This window comes from Natator depressus, chromosome 10 (genome assembly GCF_965152275.1).
Source record: "Natator depressus isolate rNatDep1 chromosome 10, rNatDep2.hap1, whole genome shotgun sequence".
NCBI classification, from domain to species: Eukaryota; Metazoa; Chordata; order Testudines; family Cheloniidae; genus Natator; species Natator depressus.
In genome coordinates this window covers 10,003,640-10,028,319 of record NC_134243.1, presented here as the reverse complement: position 1 = coordinate 10,028,319, position 24,680 = coordinate 10,003,640, and the positions used below count along the sequence as shown (strand labels likewise).

The following is a 24,680-nucleotide window of genomic DNA, read 5'->3' as shown; positions in this document are numbered from 1 at the left end:
TAAAACACCTTTAGAAACCAATCAAATTTAATTTGGTCAACTTAATTCGCAGAGCAAATAAGGCTTAATAAAGTTTTTTTTAAACTACTCGTGTAGATTATAGTTCAAGAGTGACACTCCCATTCTGAATTAGGCTGGGGTTTAAGAAAGCATCCATGATGAGGAATTACAATTAAGCACTTGCTTCAGCACCCATCCTGAATAGGAATGGACTTGAGAGTCAAGGAAGGATTGTCTGTGGTTAGAGCACTAGTTTAGGGCTTGGGATACCCAGATTCAATTTCAGTTTCTTTGCTTTGCCACTACTGTGTGACCTTGGGCACGTCACTTTGCCTCTCTAGGCCTCAGTTCCCCATCTGTAAAATGGGGATAATAGCACTGCCCCACTTCACAGGATGTTGTGCAGATAAATACATTGAAAGATTATGAGGCACAGAGATACTACAGTGATGGGGCCATATAAGTACCTAAAATAGCATTACCTTGCATGTGCTTAAGTGCTTTCCTGAATAAGGGCCAGAATTATGAGATGTTATTAACACCTTGTTCCACTTTCAACTTTTTATCTTTTTGAGTTATTTGGGAGGGTTTTAAAGAGGAAGTAAAACAGAGATGTGCCCTTAAATTAACTCGCATGCTATATTGCATTTGGAAAACAAATAATCCGACATAGAAAGGGCTTGGCCACAGCTATGCAAGATCTGATGCAAAACAACGGTTCAGACATGTCAGCTGTATGCTATGAGCATCAATAGGAAAGGACAACATCCTAATAGCAGTAAAGCCGATATAAAGTTGATGTGAGGGATCACAGCCCTCAAACCTGTGCCTATAGGTTCCTAGCTAGTGCACAGATCACCTGAGCCACTGGAGAAGGGGGCTAATGAAGCTCTAGCTCACAAATGGCCCCAACCACAAACTTCCTGGTTGGGGGAGTTCTCCAGCCCCAACAGTTGGCTGGGATGCACTATTTAAACCAGAAAGAGGCACAGGAAGTTGTCTGAGCAACTAGGTGAATCCTGGTTGGGTACTGTTATTGACCCTGCCTACTTACCTGACTACTGCCCTCCTTATCCCAGAGCCCTGTCTGTTCCCAGTTCTTGCTTTTCTGCCTCACTCCAGGTCCCTGCCTTTATGCCCCTTCCCCTGATGCTGACTGCAGCTCCAACGTTTTTTGGCTTAGCACCTGCCTCTGACCCTGGCTCTGACCACCCCAGTCTCTACAGTTAATGTTGTGAATTAACATGGACTTCTTGATATGCAGAAGGTAAACAAATGGGATGTTGCAGCCCAGACAGTAGAGTCTCTGGATTGAAAAGGAATAAACTCACATAAATAGGGTAACTAGCTGGCTAGTAGATTGGATAGAGTGATCACCCATATCACATACCTAGACAGTTTTTTGGTAGCTGAATAAATGCCAAAAACGATGATGGTTAACAAAGAACTTTAGAAAATTCTGGGATATGCAGGGAGCAGCCTGCATTGGCAAAGCAGTTTTATGTATCTAAGCCACTGTGGATGTAATTTTCTTCTAGAAGATGTATTAATGTTATCTTGTTACATAGCATATATATGACTCCATGTGCTAGTGCTGGCAGGTCATAGCTGGCCCTTGCTGGAGAATTATCCATATTTTTCGTTCTTGAAACAATGAACAGCATATAGTGTCTACACAGCAGTCGAATGCAGTTTACCTACTCCACTTTTAATTCACATGTAGTTAATTTGGATTAACTTTCCTGAGTGTTCTCATGTAGACAAGCCTAGCGTGTTACCATATTATAGAGTGAGCATCATTACTTACAACACCTATGACATGTTGTTTCTAGTGATTTTTATAACACAAGAAGCATTTCTTGCCCAAAAGAGGAACTAAGTAAGTTATATTTTGTGTGTTTGCTGTGTATATTCTACCTCGTCCTATGCCAACCAAAACAAGTTCTGTGGAAAGGGCATATCAAGTATATGCCCAAAAGGCGAGGTTTTTGTTATCACATTTATCTGAATCACTTGACTAAGTGGCGTACAAGATAGAAAGAAAATAGATTTAATAATTTTATTAAGATGATGTTAAAATAAAAAAAGTGGTACAGAGTTTAAGCGTAGAATTTTCTGGTTATCAGGGAATAAGGTACAGATTATCAAGGGGTGCAAAATTCGGTTTAGGATCAGATGGCATAAGGAATACATAATCTGCAATATCCCCGATTGGGGGTAAAAGGTTAGCATGTCAAAGTACAGACATTGACATATGAGGGTATGTTCTTCATATAATGGCTACGTTCAGGTGTGGAGTATAATGAGTGGATACGATGATGAGGATGGATTTACCCTTATTTGGTGAGATGCCTACTTCTTATCTTGAGGATCTCTTCCTATCAGTTTGACCTTACTAAGTGGTTGATCTTGCAACCCATACAATAAGTAGGGCTCATATCACAGAGTGACTAGCACCTAGCAGTGCCTACAGTGTCAATAACAATGCCTAAATAGTGCAACTTTCATTGCAGTCATCTTGTTCATTGTCGTATGGCTCTTCCTTGGTCTCTCCCACATTCAGAATTTTGCCCTGCTTTATTGATTAAATGGCAACATTGTGTGGTTAGTGATCAGATTAATAACCCTGCCCTAAAGTGATCCACTTAAGCAAAATACTAGGTAGGAGTCGTATTATTTGTAATACATTTTACAGTAAGAACGGAAGCTTTGATCAAGTTAAATGAAGGACCAAATTCAGTAAATTAAATGGAAGATGCTGTATGTGGGTAATTTCAAGGATCCAGACTGAATATTTTTTCAAGGCAGAAGTGAACAAATTATTCAGAATACACAACAGAGAGCCCTTTCACAAACATTTGATGAATTCTGTTCTCTGTACATGTTACATGCTTTTGTTCCATTAACATATGACCCAAGAGAGATTTGGTTTCTAGGATAATCTCACCACATCCCAGTAAATTCAACAGCCCAACAGTTTATACACACTTCTTCAAATATCAGTACAACTCACAAAACTCTTGGCATTCACCCGCCCCTGCCCCCAGTAGCTCTAGTGATATCTATTTCCAGCAAAAAAGTTCCCACTGCCTCTTGGATGAGACAGTAATTCCCTCTCCAGATGGAGGAATCTCACTAGAAAGGAGTCAGAGAAGCAGAGCTGTGTCTCAGTAGAATTTTTCCTTTATATACATTCTCTAAATCTGATGGTATAAAAGCTATTTACAGTCACTATCCAGGTTTACATTTCTGACAGTCACAATTTTTCTATAGATATTTAGTAAATGCCTTCGGAATGAACGGAAGCTCTTCTTCTGCATTTGTGGCAGAGACCCAATGATGTAAAGCCTCTGCTGGTACTCTGGAGAGCTGCTGTGAACTCTGTTGGGTCTTATTCCTCTGGGTGTGAGGTATAAGCTCTGGGGACTAACTTCAGAACAATAGGTTTCTCTGGTATCAGGAATCCCTGGGAATTCAGCTTGAGCGGGATCTGCAACAGTAGCAGAGAAAAGAACATTTGTAGCCCAGAAAATAAAATATACACAGATTATCAAAGAGACATTATGCCTTTGTTTTCTCTTGTTTGCCCAAAATCCAGTCCAGGTTCACTCAAAACCTGCCCCACTGTTACTATAAGTTTTACAAACTTGGACATACTTCTGGTTTTCTATCAAAGCCCCAGTCCAGGAGAGTTTACTCCTTGCTCGGGGTTTTGTTATGGAAGTTTCATCCATCCCCAATGGGCCCAGACTAATGTACTTGAATGAAGGTATCACTAATGCTGATTAACCACTTTCCTCTCCTTTCTGTCCTGTCATGTTTCCTTGGTTGCTATTTTTTCCCTTATAGAATAACTCCTACGATATATTTTAGAATACTGTATACTACACACAGGCATGCAATATACAATCTGCTATGTATTACACTTCTATGCTCTAACATCTGTGTTGCACATTTATTTTGCATTTTTCACCATCTACCATCTGTTTACCCAAATAAAGTATTTAAAACTGTTTTTAATTAACTCTTTCCAGTGAGTAATCATCTGGTTTTCACATCTGAGTTTTCAAATGTAAATCTGTGTTTCTCACCTGGGTTTCTTTGCAGGGTCTGAAGGTGAAATTCTGCAGCAGACTGGCGATAGCAACTTTCATGGAGAGGAGAGCAAACCTCATTCCAATGCAGTTCCTGGGACCAGCTCCAAAGGGCAGGTACGTGTATGGATCCAGGACCTCTTTGTTCTCTTTACTGAACCTGATTCCAGGCACAAGTGTAAGAAAGACATTAGGGAAGCAAAGAAAAAGGAGGCCAAGTATCTCTCTCTCTTTCTCTCTCTCTCTCTAAAAGAACCTCTGATTGTGTGTTAGAGAAACTTTGCTTTTATAACTAGCACATCTTTGGTTATCCCAGCACTCTAATAGTTACACAGCCCCTCGGCTGTTTGGGGTGGGGTGAGGCAGAGGATCTGAGTTCAAAGCCCAGATTATGTCCTTTGCACCCAGGCTAGCAGCATCGTGAGTTCCACTCTTTCAAAATGACCACTACTTCTTTCCCATTGTTTCCTGAGAGAGTGAAGCCAGCAGACATCTTTGTTAAGAGCAACCTGTTGTTTCAGTCCTATTGGGAACAATGGGAGACAGGTGGCCATTTTAAAAATGAAATCTAACTGTGGGCAAGTATGACCTCAGTCCCACTGAGACCAGTGGGAGATGGTATCAGTTTGAAAGAGGACAGTTCTACGTGGAATTCTCTACAGCCAACCTCTTCTGAAGGAAAAACTTTCAGTGATGAATACTAATAGGAAAAATTACCTTTAATCCTAATGGTTTTCAAATGTAGTTTCTAGAAAAGATTTCAGTGAGTTCTGACTATATGGGAAGTTTTGAAGTGTCAGTATTATTCTGTTGTTGAGATGGGAGAAAGAAATAGTCTGACAATGGGTGCTAAATTTCTCAAAAGGACCAATTTTTTAAATTAATTCTAACTCCTAAATTAATCAACCAATGTACTTGCACAATCTCAGATAGCTCACTCTGTACTCAAGAGAGGAAGTGTTGTACTTCTGAGGAGAATATGCTGTATTCTTCATATGTAACAGGGTTGTTAAATCCCTGCTGTAAGTGCAAAATTCAACTCGGCCTTAACTATGGACTCATGAGTGGTGTGTCTTCACAATGATGAATCCTCTCCAGCTTTTGTATTGACAAACAGGTGTTAAGATTAAACACAACAAGAATTTCTTTGTAAGAGACTGATATTTAGGAATTAAGTAATATCGGTAAAGGAGATAATTATATTGCTCATTCCCTATTGATATAGATTCTGTACCTTTCCGGTCTGAACTCCTCTGGTTCTGGCCAGTATTCTGGGATACGATGCAGAACCAAGGGTGGGATCATAACCACAGTGTCTTTTGGAATGGTCAGTCCATTTATCTCTACGTCTTTCTTGCAGACCCTTTCAAGTCGTCCTCCAAGAGGAAACAGCCTAAGGATTTCATTCACTGCCATGTCGAGATACTCCATCTGCATCAGGGCATTGTAGGTGAGAGGAGCCTTCAGGGGAATGGGAAAAAGATTGTCAGGCATGTGGGAGTCTAGATCAGATTTCCATGTGATCAGTGTGGAAACCATCATGTCCTCCCCTCTCATCTGTTACAGTGCACATTCTACATTCAATCCTGAACTGAACATTCAGTGTGAACCTAAGAATTCACCTTAATTTTCCTTTCCTAAATAATGTAAGTTACTGGAAATCTTTGCTCATTTTTGCAAACAAAGTTTGTACTTAAAATCAGCAATTCTCTGAGCCTCCTGGTGTGGCCAATGCATTTTTGAAAAGTGGCATCTCTTGAGACATGTAGAAGTCCAGTGTAAGAGATCACAAACACCATAATATGAGTACCCATGAATAATGGTATGAATTTCCTGAGTTGTTCCAAGAATACTCCATGTCTCCCATCTAGCATCTCCTTTCCATGAGCGTAACTATCTACTCCTGATCGCTCCTTGTTTCCCTTTGCTACTGCTTCATAAACAATTCATTGTTGTTTAGCAAGTTAAAGTAACTAGAGGTAATTTGCCCCTTGCTGAGTGTGTGAATTCTGATGAGAGAGATAAATAGGTAGCAAAAAGGGAAGTATGGGGAAAATATATAGACAAGCAGATATAAGAAAAACAAGATGTCTGTGTGTGTGTGTGTGTGTGTGTGTGTGTGTCTCTGTGTCTGTATATATTGGTATAATATACATATATGACTCAGTAAGGATTTATTTTATTGTCCCACGGGCAGAGTTACTGGTGTGGGTTTGAGATTGGGGATTTAAAAATTGTACTAAAGACTGATTCGCAATCTCTGGTATTGCCAGGCTACTGTTATCCGTGTTCACCATCCCCTCAGCCTCCCTTCCCCTCATATATCATCTGGAGATATTGAGAAATGCACAACAGCTATTATGCGTGTAATAGTTATGGTGCAGAGTTTGCAAGATTGCCGTGGTATATTCTACACCTGGTACTTTATGTAACACACCTGAAATGAGCATATGCCATTTTGGAAGCAAGTTATTGGCTCTCCTTTTAGTGAAAGCAGAACTTTCTTAAAGTGTGCCCACCAAGAGCTTCCACAGGATAGCAGAGTCAGTATTTATTAAATGGTAGTTTTTTAGCACATGTATTTAACGTCTTTAAAGAACAGTCTCCTTAACTGGACTTAACTAGAGGGAAGAAACTGGCTTTAAATAGGCTCTATGCAATCACCTAGCGGCCAACATTCTCTTACCTTGTTTGGTAAAACTGAGTCTAGCTCGTCCTGCAGCTTCTGCTGCACATCAGGGTGGGTGGCCAGCTCGTAAGCCAGGTAGCAAAGGGAGTTGCTGGTGGGCTCATATCCAGCAAAAATGAAAATAAACGCTTGTGCCAAAATCTCAGTATCAGTCAGGCCTGTGAGAAGAGAGGAAAACAGGTAGAAAAGTTGAGGCCCAAACATTACAGCACATAGGCTGCGCTCTTTGCACATCGTGTATTTTATAAAAGTATAGATGGCCAACGATTTATTATTATTAAGGCTAAAAAATTTTCACGGAGGTCGCGGAATCTGTGACTTCCAGCGACCTCCATCAATTCAGCCCTGTCGGCCAGGAGCTGCGGGATCCCCCCACCGCCCGCTGCAGCAGGAAGGACCCGCAGCTCCCCGTGGCTGCAGGCGGTAGGGTCCCCTCGCAGCTCCTGGCGGATGCGGGTGGCAGGGCTCCCCTCACAGCTCCCAGCAGATGTGGGCACCAGGGCCACAGCTCCCGGTTGATACAGGTGGCGGGGCCACAGCTCCTGGCTGCCGGCAGCTCCCGGTAGACATGGACAGCGGGCCCCCCCACCTCCCCGGAGCTCCGAGCTGCTGCAGGCAGTGGGGGCTCCCCCACAGCTCCCAGCCACCGCAGGGCCCCACCCCCTCCCGCTCCTGGCTGCTGTGCGGGGAGGGGGCCCAGAAGCTCCAAGCGGCTGCAGGGGTACCCCGGAGCTCTGAGCCACCGTGGGCACCGGGGATCCTTCAAAGCTCCCGGCCACTGCAGGTGGCAGGGTTACCATGGAGCTCTGAACAGGGGGACCCTGGAGCTCGGAGCGCCCCGCAACTGCCCAATCTTTGCAGGCGGTGTGGGGACCCCGCAGCTGGGCTCCCAATTTGGTCAGGGATACTTTTCGTAAAAGTCAGGGGACCGGTCATGGGCTTCCATTAATTTTTCTTTATTGCCAGTGGCCGGTCCCCTGACTTTTACTAAAAATATCCCTGACAAAATCTTAGCCTTAATAATAAAAATAATCATTATTATTATTATTTTTATTATTGTTGTTATTATTATTCTTGTTACTGTTATTATCCCATAGGCATGGCTGATGGGTCTGGTGGGAAAATTAAACAAGGACTAATGATTGCTTTGTAACCTCTGGCATTGTTGATTAGTGTATGCAGAACACACAAAGCAAAACATGGGTTCCTGCCAAGTGTGCTGTGGTTCATTTTCAGGTTATCTAACCCAAGTATTCTGTGGTTACATAAATGTCACAGGACACCTGCTATCTCCCAGTCCTGAGAAGAATTGAGGATATTTCTAACCAAGCTGTAATTGAAGCAGTTGTATTTAAAAGAATTGTGAATAGTTATACAATGCAAACGAATAGCTGGGGAGCAGAGCTGGATTTTGCCTCTTACCATATTGGCAGGTACCAACTCCATATGTTTCACTGGCCAAGGCTAACGATTATACAGTAGGAGTTGGCCTGGAATGCATGTCTTCTATTCTACTTGTGGAAAAAGTGTTACATAAAAGGGATGATCACTTGTCCCCATCTAACTCTGTGCTGGACAAAAATGTATGTATAGTGCAGGTGAGTCAACGAGTCCTCTCCCCAGCTGGAGACGGCGGGATGAACCATTTATTTCCTCTCCAGTAGGACACCTGTTCCTATTCCCCTCACTCCAGCAGCCCCCAAAGGCACTCACAAGTATGAGTATTTTTATGGTGTTACCTTTATATGTGTGAGTCACTCCATTGCTTTCATAGCTAGTGTTAGAGTTCTGGGATTCGATCATCAGCTGCAGGAAATCCACTCGGCCCTGGGAAAAGAAGTAACCGCTCAGTGGAGAGCTGGTTTGGTGAGAGATCCCCTAGGGAAGGCTCACAAAGATGAGTCTCAGAACACAAAGATTGTATTTTAAAGTCCCCAGGAGTGGCCAGAGAGGACCCAGCAGAATGTAAATGCCTTTCTTGTTACAGCGGGTCAAAACATGAAACTCTTACGCTTCTGGGAGGGTTCCATCTGCCCAGTCCCAGAGAGATGTCAGCTAAGACAGTAGACTTGGTCTCTTGCTGTCGCAAGGAATGATGACTGCAGAGCTAAACTACTTTTGTCCACTTTGCAAAGCACCCTCATTAATGTAGCTGTGCAATTTTAGGGGAAAGTAATAACTACATCTCAGTAAGTGACTTTTTCAAGTAGCTCCCTTAAAACAGGATTACTCTGGGGGAGACGAAGTCCAGCAGGGAGGTAAATCTGATTCTGTCATTTTTGGAGAGTGAAGACCGCATCTTTTGGGGACTGTGCTCCTGAATACCACAATATCAGTGACACTGCACTGTGTATTGGTGCACAGCTCTACTGCTTGCTCAGTGGAGTCTCTCCCTCTGTCTGCTCCAGCTCTCCAAGTCTACTCCTACGGGTAGTTTTGTGCAAATCGTAATCTTTGCACGCCCAAATTGCAATCCAGTTTGCATGGGTGTTACCCTGATATAGCCTGAGATATCACACACTATTGTGGTCCTTTGCTGGACTCTAACTCAAGCAAGTAAGTGTTTTTCTCTTGGGCTAATTGAATAGAGAATGTTCTCTGGCATCATGACTGGGAGAGTCCTGCTAACCCCTTTGGCCTCTTTTTCACGGTCCTCCTTCATTCTGGCGATCGACTTTGTGAAGAATTCTATGGCATCTTTGGGGAAAACATTCACATCCATCTTCTTAAGAAGGGGAATGAGGAACGGGCATACAACTAGAAGGGAGACAAAAATAACTGTGATTGAAGCAAGGTCCAGGGAATAGAAGTCCATTTCACCTAAGATATCTATGGTAAAATATTAATTAGAACAACTGAAAAATGTTTATTAGAAAGATGAGGCTGCATCTAAATGATGGCTCTATTTAATCATTTCTCCTGTGTACTGGGGAGCTCACTGAGGGCCTGTCTGCCACCATGTTCCTCGTGGGGCAGATGGGTTCCACGCTCCCTCTTCTCAGGTTTCTGCACAAATGATATAATTTAGCCCTAAATGTAGATGAAAGCAAAAAGAACATTCCACTATGTCACACCACGTCTGACTGGAGGCGCTGTCACTGAGACTGGGGAGTCATATTCTGAGTGCAGGACATTCCTCCAGTTTGCACTAGCAACACTACAGCGATATTGACCAGAATGAAAATAAACTAAAAGTTTTGAAATTCTTCCAGTCATTTCAGACTGACCTCAACGTTCTGATATTCACTAACGTCTCATGTCCCAGCAAACATCTCCAAACCTTCCCCACAGCATTGTGATCCTTCCCACAACCTATAGACCAAATTCTGAGCTTACTAGCACTTGCATAACTCCAGATGATTCTCATCCGTGGGATTGTATGGGTATAAATTACAGCAGAATTTGTCTAAGGTGACCCTTGAGACTTTTATCCTTGGCAGTAAAGTTGCCTAGTCATTGGCTTATAGGCTAAGGTATAGCCACTTGTATTGTATAACTGATAGACCACTTGTCTGATTCTGATGCTGAAGTCACGGTTCCAAACGAAACACTTAAATGGAATTTTTAGTGAGCAAGAGACAACTTACATATCAAAATGAAGAGTGGGTCAAAAAAGTTAAACTTCACTAGCTTCTTGATTTCCTTGACAAAAGGATCTTTGGGGTTGTTCATGGAGTCAATGTTCACACCGAAGGAAGTGCTAGTAACAACATCCATGCTATAGGCTCCAAAGATGCTGAGAAAAGACAGAAAACAGAACACAGATAGGGGAGTTAATGTTTGAAATAGGTAATTACAACTTTTCCCTCCCTTCCTATATTGCATCTCCTTAAAGAACAGAAAACTCTCATGAGACTTTTCTTTATGCTGTTGTAAAGGGGGGGCAAGTTACTCAACACAAGTAGAACATCTAAAGGCAAAGGGATAGAGTTTCATGAAGTTTTACCTAGAGCTCTCAGAATCTAGAATCTGGTAGCCTTGCTCTGGATACTACACAATGTAATGTATTGGCCTATGTGTGTGTCCTCTGGTGGAATCAGACCTATTCAAGGGCCTGTGAATGTCTTGTCAAGTGGCTGTGGCCTTTTAAGAGGCTAGGAGCCCTAGTTCTGCTGACAGCTGATATTAAATCTGTGTGCTCCAGTGGTGGAATAAATGAGCTGTGAAAAATAAATAAAAATCAAATAATAATATATTATTTATTATTTATTTATTATTTTTATTCCGGTAGTGCCCAAACATGCTGGGTCAACACAGGCAAAAAAACACAGTCTCTGCCCCAAAGAATTCACCATCTAAGAACTTTCATGGAAGCACACCTTTACAAACAAGTTTTGTCTGACCTCCAAGTCTCGGTCCTCATGTATTAAATCGCAGACCTTAGAGATAGTAAAGGTCTGTTAGACCATCCTCTCAAACTCCTTGCCAGTGCAGGGTTGTTCCCTACGCTACATTTTCTAGTGTTTTTTCCACTCTAGTTTAAAATGTGCCAAACTTTGGGGTGTCCACCAGTTCCCTTGAGAGAATGTTCCACAGGTTTCACCCCAGGGAGATTTTCTTGACATTTAACCTCTATTTTCCCTTTTAAATTTCATTTTAGCCCTTCAGATAGTCCTGTTCATCACTTCAGAAGTCTGGTTTATCCAAAGAACAACCTGCATTGCCAGTAATGAATGAACCAAAGAGTTGCTGTTCCTGTTCCTGGAAGAGTTACTCACTCCTTAACGTCCACGGGTTCATCCTTTTCTGCTTTCTTCTGAACATTTCTCACCAAAACCTCCGCGTATTGCTTGATAATGGGAAACATCTGAAATACACATTACAGGACATGACTTAAACATACCAAATGTTACTTCTTCATTAAGCCTAGCTTCTGAAAAGCGGAGGGGAGGTTCATTAATACTTACAGACTTGATCTGTTTCTACTGTCAGGGGTTTTTTGTTTTAATCCTTTTTCCTTTCTTTCTTTCTTTCTTTTACATTAGGAGGCACAAATGAAATAGGCCAGTTTAATCATTTGAATCGGACTTAAGAGACCAGACCATTATAACTATCTCAGCCTGAATGCCACCTGTGCACTGACCCGAGGGTTAGTGTGTGCCTGGTCCTCTGGGTTTTACCTCCTTTAGCTTCCCACTGGTGAAGGTTGGAGAGAGCACAGTACGAATTCTCTTCCACTTCTCATCCTCAGCCATGGAGACAGCCGACTCCAGCACTCCCACTAGACCTAAATTCTGGGGTGACAAAGGCAAGTTTTTAACTGTCAAGAAGCTATTGGGTTTCTCTACTAAACATAAGAGTGCACAAAGCAATCCTTTTCCCGCCCCATGTACACACACACATACACTTCCCCAAACTGGTTACACTTAGGCAGATATACCCACAAGAAGACACCAACTCTACACGCACTGGGGGAGACCTCTACAAATGTACACACACTAACTCAGACTGGTGCGCATGCACTTGCGTGCACACACACACAATCAAATTCAGCTCTCATTTATGCTGGTGTAACTGAGAGCTGACTTTGTCCTAAATACTTTTTTTTTTATTTAATAAATAAAAATAAGCAACCTAAGCAGCTTTTAAAGTGCAGTCAAACAGTTTTCTCTGAGAGCCAGGGGATCCAGTTCCAGGTGAGGTCCCCCTGCTCCCTTGTTCCTTTAGGGATATGCAGTGGCCACTTCGATTAATGCCAGCTGTGCATTCGTTCTGAATGCATCTCTGAAAGAAATCTTGTGTATCCCTACAGAGTTGAACTACAGTATTTGATGTTCTTATGGCTTTATTATATCTTTCTGATGAATATTAATGATTACAAGCCTACCCGCCGGTTGGTAAAGGTGGTGAAGCACTCTTTCACCAGCACGGTTTTAATTATTGTAGGATCTGTGACAGCCAGCACAGGTTGCCTGCCATCATAAAACCTATGGGGAAAAGAAATAAAAATCCATGATTAACTACTGTCAGTGAAAGTCAGGAGTTAAACAAAAGCTCCTTCCTCCCTGGTTTCAGAGTAGCAGCCATGTTCGTCTGTATTCGCAAAAAGAAAAGGAGTACTTGTGGCACCTTAGAGACTAACCAATTTATTTGAGCATAAGCTTTCGTGAGCTACAGCTCACTTCATCGGATGCATTCAGTGGAAAAACTGGTGTTTCTCTGATAGCTACAAGTCCTAGTCTTTATTAGCTTCTATAGCAAAGTGCACTGACTGGTGCACATACAGATATACAGAATCATAGAAATTAGAGATGGAAAGGGCCTTCAGGTCATCATATATTCCTGCCTTTTCCAGCCACTGCAGGAATGTTTCCTCTGAGAGACTATGCCTGTCTGAAAAATCTCTCTCACACACACATAAATATCCCCAAAAGACAGCCTACCTCTATCTTTTCTGAAAGAGACCCAGCATCATATTTTAGTCACTTCAAAAAAAGTAAGTTAAATGGAGTTTTAGGTGCAGTACTACACCCGTTCCCAGTTCCCCCTGTTATGCTTACAGTACTACAGTTGTGTTTTAAATCAGTTTTCTGTTTCTTGTAGTTGCATTAAAGTCCCACACAAAGAATAGGAGGAACTGACTATCCAGGGGAAATGGTGAAAATGACTATCTATATACAAAGTGCTGTCAAACGCAGATAGTTAACAAACTGAAGCTACAGAGAGAAATACTGTATTTTCTCGACTTTCTTTCATTTATAGTCATCTGGGTGCTACTGGTATCACTAGTAAGTAAAAGATTTCAGGCCAAGCTGTCATTTTTAAATGGGTGATGCTCATTTAATTTCATCCCTTTCCTCCTAGTTATACTTCTGTCTGCCACCCTAAACTCCTCTCCCTCTTTGGTGCTTATGCCCTTCAAATGCATGTAGACAGCTCTCTACAGTTCCTCATTTTCCCAAGTAAAACATTTATTCCTTTCCATTTTTCTCAAATCAATCCCTCCCCTCTCACTGGACCTAGAATAGGATTTTTCCTGTAAGAGATTTGTACTGGAAAAATCTTTTCCAAAACCAAACAATCAATAGTACAAATTTTTCTGTCGTACAAGCCCCTCACGTGGTGTCATGCATAACTTGAATTATAACAAAAAGTTTATCATAAGCAAATAATGTTCAGCAGGATGTCACAGTAACTTATCACACAATGTGAAAACAAAAGGATTGCTTCACTTTTTTCTTTTTTTTTTTTTTACAAACGTTCAAGAAAGGGTCCAATCCTGTAGAAGGCCAAACACCTTCTAAAATCAATGAGAGGTACTGAACACAGAGCTACTGAATCCTAAAGGCAGTAGGTACCTTCACTTTCACTCTTTGGACTATACATTTCCAGACTCTTATACTCTTGTTATGATGTTAGCAGTAAATTTGTTCCATCCTTTTGATTCATGTACTTAAAACTTTTCAGCAGGTTGCACTGAAATACACCTGTAAATTGGCTTGAATTCTTGTTTTAAATCATGGTTTTAAGACCAGATTTTTCAAGATTTATTATCCTATAATGGACGTAAGGTAAATGTGGATTTATATGGGTTTTTGAATGGATGGAAAAATGTTATAAGGGCCAGTTGGATAGATTGCAGAAGATACCAGAGCATGTAGCCCAAGTAATAACCGCAGTGGCAAATGTAGGGAATATCCAGCGTAGAGTAAGAGCAGCGGTAATGCAAACGTATCACACTTCAGCAGGTCAGGGTTAGAGACAGAAACAGAGTTGGTAGAACTGGGATCTGTGTACAATAACAGCATATCTGTGTAGTATCTGGAATACATATACCTTCCTTTACAGTTTGCAGTCCAGGAGAACTGGACTTCTAAGTTACAGATTTCCTTTTATGTCAATGGTAGTTTTGCCATTAACTTCAGTGGGAGCAGAAGCTGGCAGTCTGCATCTGGTATGGAACAGCTTTCATGTGAGAGTTCAGATTAACATGTACATAGAATGTCTGTGGCATGGATCCTGCAATCAGATCCATGTGGATGGATGCTTGCATCTGGGGGCTGCCCCATTAACCTTTTTGGGGTTCCACATGGAGAACAGGGTCCAGTTACAGGATTCAGGCCTTTGAGATCTCCTCTTCCAGTGGATTTTTTTCACCCTCCAATTTGGATTCTGACTATAGGATAACGTGAGGAGAATACCAAACAGTATTGGTTGGTCAACATACTCACCCCCAGATTTTCCCATATTTCTCATAGCATGTACTGTCAAACTCCAAGAAACCCTGCAGAGAGAGAATGTTAAAATGGAATTAGAAAAGAAGCAGGGTTTCCAGGGTGGGGCTGGGAATGGGGCTGTCATGGGACTAAACATCTAGAACTAGCAGCCAGGCCAAGCACTCCTGTGTGCAGCTCCTAAGACTTGTGTGACTCCTAATGTCTTTGTGAGGGATAGAATCCTTTAAGAACATAGCTGGATCTAGTTATTCTAGGGGCGTATCATGCTTGAGGTTAAGGAGTCTCTAAGTAAACTGACAGGTTTCAGAGTAACAGACGTGTTAGTCTGTATTCGCAAAAAGAAAAGGAGGACTTGTGGCACCACATCTTCTGTATTTTCCACTGAATGCATCCGATGAAGTGAGCTGTAGCTCACGAAAGCTTATGCTCAGATAAATTGGTTAGTCTCTAAGGTGCCACAAGTCCTCCTTTTCTTTCTAAGTAAACTGTTTGCAAGGAATTCAATAAATAGTGACAGCAAACCAGCCACCTACATGTGTTCACCTGGTTTAGGCAATCACCCCGGGGCTCACCATGCCCTTCACACTATAATCTGCATTACAGAAATGTTATCCTGCATTGGGTCCTACACACCCTGTGCATTAGCGCAGAGCTTAGCACACAGGAGAAGTCATCAATGCAGTGTACAAATCTAGCTATTGTATGATGAAGGACATATATTTCTGGAGCCAGGAGAAGCCTTCAAACACTCACTTTACGATACTCCAAGACAGTTCCAAAGAAAGGCAATGGCTTTGGCCCAGGGATACCCAATTTCTTGAAAAAACCAAATGGCCAGATCCCATATCTGTAAAAATAACAGAAGAATCTGAAGGCTTCAGGACAATAATTGCAGTGATGTTGGGGCTGAAAGATCTCAAAGCCTATCCAGGGGAAGTGAAGCTGCTGCATTAGCTCAGGAATGAAGCACCCACTTTGGAAGCTGGAAAGTGTGGTCCAAAAAATTTGTGCTTTGTAAAGCTATTTAATAAGTATAGCTTGTGATAAACCTCACAGCTGCACCACAAATCTTCAGAGAGATAGCCCTGAGGTAAAAGAAAGCCTCTCATAAAGGAATAGGTGCTCCAGTAAAAACGGGGTTTTTGACCCATTGGCAAAATACAAAAGAGAAGCCTCTCTAGGCTCATTGCCAGCTCATGGAGAGGAGCCAGAAAGTAATGACGAAATGAGAACAAAGCTTACCTTTTTTTTTGTTTGTTTTTTTGTTTTTGCAGAGAAATCAAAATGGAGCTGGAAGTTAAGTCCTGAGCAGGGCTTTTGTGAAGGCTGTACTTGAGTTTCATGTATTGTTCTCCCTGTGCTTAGCCCGATGCTAGCACAGTGGTGTGTTGGGGAGCCTACTCTGATAGGTTTCTGTTTGAATTTTGTTGACAGCTTTGGAGGTTTCTCTCCTCTGAAGCACCCTTTTCTGGTGTTGTAAAGTTATTACTCCTACCTCAGGGCTCTCTGCTTCTCTATGAGATCTGGGCTGCAGCATTTTGAAGCTTGTCTTTGGCTGTGTCGAAAGTGCTTTTCAAATACTGTATTTGTTTTCAGATGGAGGTTACCAGCTTCCCAAGCAAGAGCTTTGTCACTAAATGAACGGTATTGCTCCAGTGTTTGTCAAGGAAACCGTATCAAAGGTCTTGTTTGGCCCAAAACAACAGCTGCCATACAGCCTGCCTTTCTTCCAGATGACTCCTCCCTGGGACACCAGGAGCCATGCTGGGGTAGGGAGCTGTAACTCACACCTCTCTTTATTATTACTACTTTGTATTTGTATGATGGTCATGCCTAGAAACCCCCGCTGAGATCAGTCCCATTGTGATAGGTGCTCTACAAACACACTGTATGACAGTCTTTGTCCTCAAGAGCTTACAGTCCAGACAGCCAAGACAGACAAAGAGTGAGGAAAAAGGAAACATCATTATCCTCAGTTTGCATGTGGGGAACTCTTGCCAGAGCATTTGCCAGTTTGGATGAATCTGGTCCAAGTGTGCCTGTATCTACAGGGAATACTTGCTCACCACTGTACTACAGCAATCTCTGGGGTTTAGCATTGCCTAGTGGGCTTAGCATGGGGCCTGTAAGAAAGGAAATGTGGGCCTTTTTTTCAGGGTATGTCACTGGCTTGCTGTCCACTCCCACCCTCCAAATTGCTCTCATGGATGCTGTTTTCTTGCCTTGTCTTTCCACTGATCTTGCAGAGCGTGTGTGTATAATAGCATGAGCTCATGCCATTTACTGCATATCCTCTCTGTAGGGCAACCTTTAGACTGTAAGATCATCAAGGACCATCTCTTACTACATGTTTGCGTCGCACCTAACACAATGGGCCCCAAACCTAGCCGGGCCCTCTGGCAGCTACTGCTAAATAAATAATTAATAATCCCAAGGGTTTGGTGTTAATTTGTTTTAGTAACCAGATCCTAACAATTCATGAGAATATGCCAAATCTCTCCTCCTTGAGTTAAGGATGGGTGGACCATCCATTTGTCCAGATGTCTTGAAATATACTAACCAGAGAGGCCATGCAGAATTTCAGGGGCTGGGGATCCTCTGGATATAGAATTTTTGTTTTCAAAGATTCCATATCCTAATATTTCAACCTAATACCTTTTTTTGACAGGGTAACAAGCTTTGTGGATGGGGGGAAGCAGTAGATTGGGGTATATCTTGACTTTAGTAAGGCTTTTGATACTGTTCCGCATGACCTCCTCATAAACGAACTAGGGAAATATAGCCTAGATCAATGGTCTCCAGCCCTTTTACACCCAAGATCACTTTTTGAATTTAAGGGCAACCCAGGATCTACCCTATCCCTTCCCCAAGGGCCCGCCCCTTCCCCAAAGCCCCACCCCACTCACTCCATCTCCCCCTCTCTCCGCCACTCGCTCTCCCCCACCCTCACTCACTTTCACCAGGCTGGGGTAAAGGGTTGGGGTTCAGGAGGGGGTGTGCGCTCTGGGCTGGAGCCAAGGGATTTGCAGTGTGGGAGGGGACTCTGGGCTGAGTCTGGGACAGGGAGTTGGGGTGCAGGAGCGTGTGAGGGGTGCAAGCTCTGGGAGGGAGTTTGGGTGCAGGAGGGGGCTCCGGGCTGGGGAAGAGTGTTGAGGGGGTGCAGGAGAGGGTACAGGGTGCTGGCTCTGGGAGGGGGACAGGGCTGGGGCTTGGGGTGGAGGAGGGGGTATGGGGTACTGGCTCCGGGAGGGGGCTCAGGGCTGGTTTGGGGTGCTGGCTCTGGGAGGGGGCTCAGGGCTGAGGTGCGGCCTCCCGCTGGGCAGCACTTATTGCTGGTGGCTCCCGGTTGGTGGTGTGGCGTGGCTGCCGCTAAGGCAGGCTCCCTGCCTACCTCGGCTCCACACCACTCCCGGAAGGGGCCAACGTGCCCCTGCAGCTCCTTGGGGGGAGGGCAGCACATGACTCCGCACCCTGCCCTAGCAGGGTGTGGAGGAACATTCGGGGGATGCGGCAGATTGGGCCAGCCCCCATGGGAGGTGGGGAGGGAACGCCATTCAGCTCTGTCCCATCCCCAGCTCTGCTCCAGCCCCACCCCCAGTTGTGGTGCTAGCTCCCAACCCCGCTCCTGACCCTGTTTCCAGCCTCGGCACAGCTCCGCTCCTGGCCCCACCCCAGCCTCAGCCCTTGGCCCTGGCTCCATTCTTGGCCAAGGCTGAGGGTGGGAGCAGGAGTGGAGCTGTTGACAGCCCAGGGTGTAGGCCTGACTGCCAGCCCCCACTGCGGCCCAGCTGCAGCTCTGCTCCCACACCCAGCCTCAGCCCCTGGCCCCATCTCTGGCCCTGGCCCCAGACATGGCCCCAGAGCCACCCCCAGCTGCAGCCCCCAACCTTGGCCCTTTTACCCCTGGCCACATCCCTTCCCCCTACTCCCCCGGAGCTGCAGCACTGCTCCTGGCCCTGGGAAGGGCGCAGACAGGGCATAACTCTCAAAAGTTTGGGGGCCACTGCATTAGAGGTTTTTAAGATCAGATTAGACAAACACCTGTCAGGAATGGTCTAGTTATTACTTAGTCCTGTCTTGAGTGCAGGGGACTGAACTAGATGACCTCTTGAGGTCCCTTCCAGCCCTACGCTTATATGCTTCTGTGAAAAGACCAGTAACATTTAAATTAACAGTGGCTCTCCTTCAGGAATTTGAAAACAGCACAAGTAGAAAAGCAAAGTGTAGAATTATACTTACAGTATCAGGAGAAATAGCAGTGCAATCAGGAGAGCCCAGGTCTCAATGGAAAAGCTAGGGAGAAGGTTCATTTTAGCTCTGTACCTCTCAGTTTCTTGTTCTCTGTCTAACTTCTCAGTTGTTGTTTTATTCCCTCTCTCTGCTCTGATCAGTCTTGGGACTAGGGAAAGAACAGTGTCGCAACTTTTTATCTGTTTGTCTCTAATCACGTGGCTCAGTGACCAAATGAAACTTGAGCTGGTCCTTTATGTAATCAAAAGGTGGAGTGAATGCCAAAGATAGTGCAAATGCTAATCTAGACAGGTAATGTTACCTTTAATAGCTCATGACAAAAGATATAATGTAATCTCTAGGAATACAAAGATCCTCAGTACAAGTTCTTTAATATACACACAGTCAGCTATTCCAGTTTTCTCTTGATAAAGTTCCTCCTGTGTAATATTTAGTTTTAATGAGTAACCACCCAATGGGCTCCTAAACAGAAATAAATATTGTCAAAGTGACAATAAAAAGACAAGATACCTATATAGAGAGTGTGACGGGTTTTCCCCGGGGCTGCCACCTGGAACTGGGGTACCACTGAGCCCTCTGACCCACCGGTCTGGGCTCCCTTTCACACTGTACTGCTGTGACAAGCTGCAAAGCCCTCCAGCCTGCACTTTCACAAGCATTCACATAGGTAGGGACACACCCAGCTGCAATTACACACAGGCTCTCTAACCACCAGCTTTCCAGCCTAGGACCCCAGAGCAGTACCGTCCTGCCCTGGTCAAATCTGGCCAGTATATGGGTTTAATACCCAGTCCGCCTCTCCCTCAATGTGAAGAGAACAATGCACACTTGTGGTAACCAAGTAGAGATTTTCCCCAAGGACTCCAGTCAAAGCTCACTGGTTTAGATTAAAACAAAAACAAGTTTATTAACTACAAAAGATAGATTTTAAGTGATTATAAGTGATAGCAAACTGATCAAAACAGATTACCTAGCAAATAAACAAAAAATGCAAACTAAGCTTAATATACTAAATAGATTGGATATGAATTACCAGATTCTCACCCTGAGAAATGAGACAAGCAGGCTGCAGATTCTTAAGGGGCAAGCTGAACTTGCTTTACAGCTTGGAATCCCCAGGTGTTTCATTCACCAGCTAAAAATCCCTTTAGCACTTCCCCCGGTTCAGTCTTTGTTCCTCAGGTGTTTCCAGGAGTCTTCTTGTGTGGGGAGTGAAGAACCTCAGATGATGTCACTCCCTGCCTTATTTAGCTTTAGCATATGGCGGGAACCCTTTGTTTCAAAACTTGGTTCCCAGACCAATTTATGGAAAAATACTGACATCCCAAGATGGAGTTCAGAATCATGTGGCCTGGTCATATGTTCTTGTAGAGTCATAGCAGCCGTTACTTACAGGCTGTATGTAGCATTCTCAAGAGGGCTCACCAGGTGGGGGATAAGCTTCTCCTAAGGCCTGTTGTTTTTCCTAATGACCCATTACCCTGAATAGGCCCTTCCCCACCCACTGTCTAGACTGAAAGCATCTTGCCTAGTGGGCATCACCCAGGTGTAACTATATTTGAAATACAGATACATAGTCAATATTCATAACTTCAGATACAAAAGTGATATGTACATACAAAGAGGATAATCATATTCAGAAAATTATAACTTTTCCAGTGACACCTCACATGACTTATCTTGTATAAAATGCATCATAATTATGCTATAATCATATCATCATAATATCACTGTGAAGAATATGGGGTGCAGTGTCACAGAGTGATCCCAAGTGAAGGCATGAGAGTTGTATTGAGCAGGAGTAAGAATGGATATTGTGCAGTATATGGTAGCATCCCTTCTCTAGTGGCCCAATCAGCTTCTGTAGAATTTAAGGTTTTGTTTTTAAGCAATTATGTTTTTAGTCCTAACAGCTCTGAAGAAAATGTATCTACCACAACCCAATACAATACTGTCTGCTTTCATCTGTAGATCATCTCAGACAGAAGCTCTAAGAGAAATCTGAATTGCCCCATTTATCTCAGTAGGGGGCTAACAATTTTAAAGTCTACATTTTAGAATAGTCTACACTCTTTGGTCACTGATCATTTTAGCAGAAACATCCTGATATTCTGGGACCTGTGAGCAGAGATTGTGTAAGGGTACCATAACTTCCAAAAAGTCTCACCTGTACCCAGGAACCAGCCAACAGCCCTCTCCTCATAACAACCCAACACAAAAACCATGAAACCAAAACTAAAAACAGATATGTTGTAAGTATTTCCCTGAAGGATGGCACAAATATATTCGGGTGCTTATGGAATGGGAATAGCTTTCCAGAGACACAGGCACATGGTGTCAGAAGATTATTAAGGTGGGCAGTTCTAATGCAGTTAGTTGTCAGAACAATAGGTAGGGCAGCAGGATGTGTCCTTCAGGTAGGTGGGTCCTATGTTATTATTTAGGGCTGTACTAAGAATAAGACTTTAAAGTGAACACACTTCCTTAATATTGACAGGTTGTCTTTAAAAGGTCCCTTACTGAATTCCACTGCAGTCTAACTTGTAAGTATTAGGAGCATTAAATACCTGGGTGTCTCCAAGGACATTGCTGTGGTTGCTGATGTGTAGATTGATGTCTGGATAACATCAGAGAGCAGCATGAGTGGCAGGGTCTGACCTTATCTCAAGAGAATCTGTATTTCTCCTCACCTTCTCCCAGCCTCTGCTCTAACCTCCAGATACCAATCAATCACAGATTAGTGTCTAATAACAGCAATCTCCTTAAAAGTGTGACATGGGTAGACAAGTTTTTGACAAGGTTAGATAAGCTTGTGGCAAGTTGATGTTGGTTCCTTGATGCAGGTTACACTGCTTGATCTCTAAGAGGCCTTTTCCAAGCCTATCAGCTAGGATTCTATAACAATAATTATTTTCCTCTGTTTCTCCCCTTGCAAAATTTGTCATTTCCTTGCAGTGAATTTAGTGCTGACTAAAGGTGCCAGAGTTGCCATATCAGAAAGCAAGAGATGTTGTTTATCCACAGAACAAAAGTGCTGTTAGCTTTACCACTCCCTCAGTCCCCACTCCCCACTCAGACCCGACCATCTTGTAGGGGTAAGAGCAGTTCAGACTCCATGCTCGTTGGGGTCTTGGCCTCACTGCTGGGACCACCAACAAGACTGACAGTGCCAACCCTGAGTATTGGTTATGCACTGGGGGCACAAGACCAACTGGACTGTGTCTATTGACTTGTTTCAAACTGGCCTTGAAACAGCTGATAGATAGTAACTTCTGGTCATATTGATCTGGGCCAAATGAAAGTCAGTGACCTAGAGATGAATGATTCAGTCACCCACCTCCAGTTCCCTGATTCATCCACTTAGGGACATAACTTTACACACACACAAAATTATGAGGGGTGCTTTTCTCTTTGTGTGCCTGTCAACAGCCTACTGCATTTGATTCAATGTGGATCAGCCTGGATGTTCTCCTGATTCCAGAGAGCGAGCAAGGCCTGGTCTCCCTAGGCATATTATCTCAGCTTCTGAATGGTAGAGAAGTAGATTCCTTTGTTCTGCGGTTTGCAAAGTTCAGCTATTCAGGCAGTGGTGTGAGAGCTCTTTCCAGCAAAGCAAGTCACAGGCATTTTAAACCCCTGGCACCTACTGGGCAATGTAGCCAGGGAAGTTGACTGTCTCTGATTTTACATGGGAGATAGGGATGCCACAGGTCAGGCACGCAGAGTGGCATTCTCATCACAGGGGAAAGTGCACTGTGGAATGTCTAACAGGACAGAGTTATGGGTGGAGGGAGACGAGATTGATCTGTTACAGCTGGATGGTTAGAGGGTGCCAGTCAACAAAACAAAACTACCAAGTACCTAACCCATTACAGAAACTGAACCAGGTATCAGACTATGCAGCTAGTATGGGTGGATAGGATACACTGATTATTAAGTGTGCTGTGTGGACACAATCTGTGATTTTAGCCAACTCACTGCCCACCTATAAGCATGGTAAACCACTGCTGTATGGACAGAACTTAAAAAGGGGATAATCATTTTTATCTACACAAGAGTGTTGTGAAGTTTTATTAATGCTTAGAAAGAATTTGAAGGATGTTATAGAAATGCTAATGAATAAACAACCCAAAGATACAATTTGAGTTTTTTTCACTGCATTTAGGGAAAACAGTAGTATTAGAGATGTTCAAAAAATGGAAAAAATCCATTGTGTGGGAAAATCTGAAGTGTTCCATTTGTTTCCATTTTGCAGGGTTTGGGGCAGAACAATTTTTTGTTTTGTTTTCTAAAATTTTCATCAACTATTTTTCAAAACATTTTGAATTTTGAAATCTCAAAATTTCAGATATTTTGGAATTTCAAATTTTCTGAAATTTGCAAATTTTCATTTTCCCTCTCTTACAGTCCTGTTCTTTTTTTTCTGCTTTGCCACTGAGTGCAATTAAATGAATAATGTTTAAACTTTTTCCTCCACACTCCCACACTTTTTCCTTTTTCTACTCTGTAACGCTTCAAAACTTCCTCAACTTCTGAAATGTTAGTGGCAAAATTACCATGTTTTGTTTTTCCTTTGTCCGCTCTTTCATTTCCAGAGTTGTAGAAATTTTGAAACTTGCAGCATGGGACAAGTTAAAAAGAGAACTCATAAAGCCCTGGACATCATTCTTTCTGTTGCATTCAGTAAGAAAGGGAAAAGGAAGGAGAAGGGAAAAAACATTTTGAAAATTTATAATTTTCAGTTTTCCAAAACTGAAATAAAGCAAAACTTTTGATTTACTATGAAACAGAAAATGTTTTGTTTCAAAATTTCCTCATTGGAAAAAAAAGGCAAGTGATATTTTCTGGGAAGAAAAAAATTATTTTCAATAAAACACCATTTTTCAGTGGGAAAATTTTTTGATTGAAAAAATTTGACCAGCCTTAATTACTATAGAATTGTAGCCTTTCCATGGGGGCTTACATTGTTTTTAAGATATGATAAAGTGAGTCCAAAGGAAAGGTCAGAGTCCCTTTAACTTTTACAGATATATCCTTTAGTCACGATAACTTAAGAAGCTGAGTAGCTAAACACACAGTCCTATCTTATGCAAACAATAAAAGGATATGGGGCGTATAAGAGAACAGCAAAAGATAACAACTTTTCTCACATCCAGACTTAGGGCAGATCACCCCTACTGTAGAAATGCACTGGGGAGGACATCTGTGTAGCAGAGAACTCCATGAGTAGGGGCTCCCTGGGATTCACTTGACTCCAAGGCCCATCATTCACAGGCTTTGTGTCCCAACTCCTGGTTCAGTTCCCTGGCATTGAGCTTCCTTTGGAGCCTCACTGTCAGGGCTTACCTTCCCCATTGCTGCTGCCTCTTGGAAACCCCCTTAAAGGGGGCCCCTCAATGTAGAAGGGGATATGGGAGAGTTATTGTAATGTCAGGCCATGTTAGCTCCCTCCTGGTTTTTCTGCAGCAC

At 43.0% G+C, this 24,680-nt stretch overlaps 1 protein-coding gene across 1 annotated transcript; it reads right to left on the bottom strand.

The window, feature by feature from the left end:
* Window positions 1-2,092: 2,092 nt before the first annotated feature.
* On the bottom strand, window positions 2,093-19,343 carry LOC141994361 (cytochrome P450 3A9-like). The gene is made up of 13 exons (XM_074964571.1): window positions 19,200-19,343; window positions 15,714-15,807; window positions 14,955-15,007; window positions 12,611-12,710; window positions 11,904-12,017; window positions 11,502-11,590; window positions 10,371-10,519; window positions 9,413-9,540; window positions 8,523-8,610; window positions 6,781-6,941; window positions 5,329-5,555; window positions 4,092-4,254; window positions 2,093-3,490 (listed from the first exon to the last, which is right to left on the bottom strand). Exons 1-13 carry the CDS (start codon window positions 19,268-19,270, stop codon window positions 3,392-3,394), a joined length of 1,536 nt encoding a protein of 511 aa, XP_074820672.1. The 5' UTR covers window positions 19,271-19,343; the 3' UTR covers window positions 2,093-3,391.
* Window positions 19,344-24,680: the final 5,337 nt, after the last annotated feature.

Coding starts and splice junctions, on each gene's coding strand:
- LOC141994361 (XM_074964571.1), bottom strand. CDS start 19,270: ATGAACCTTCTCCCTAGCTTTTCCATTGAGACCTGGGCTCTCCTGATT. Junction 5,556..6,780: donor ACTCAGTTTTACCAAACAAG/GTAAGAGAATGT, acceptor ATTCCCCTGAAG/GCTCCTCTCACCTACAATGC. Junction 3,491..4,091: donor GACCCTGCAAAGAAACCCAG/GTGAGAAACACA, acceptor CTACTGTTGCAG/ATCCCGCTCAAGCTGAATTC.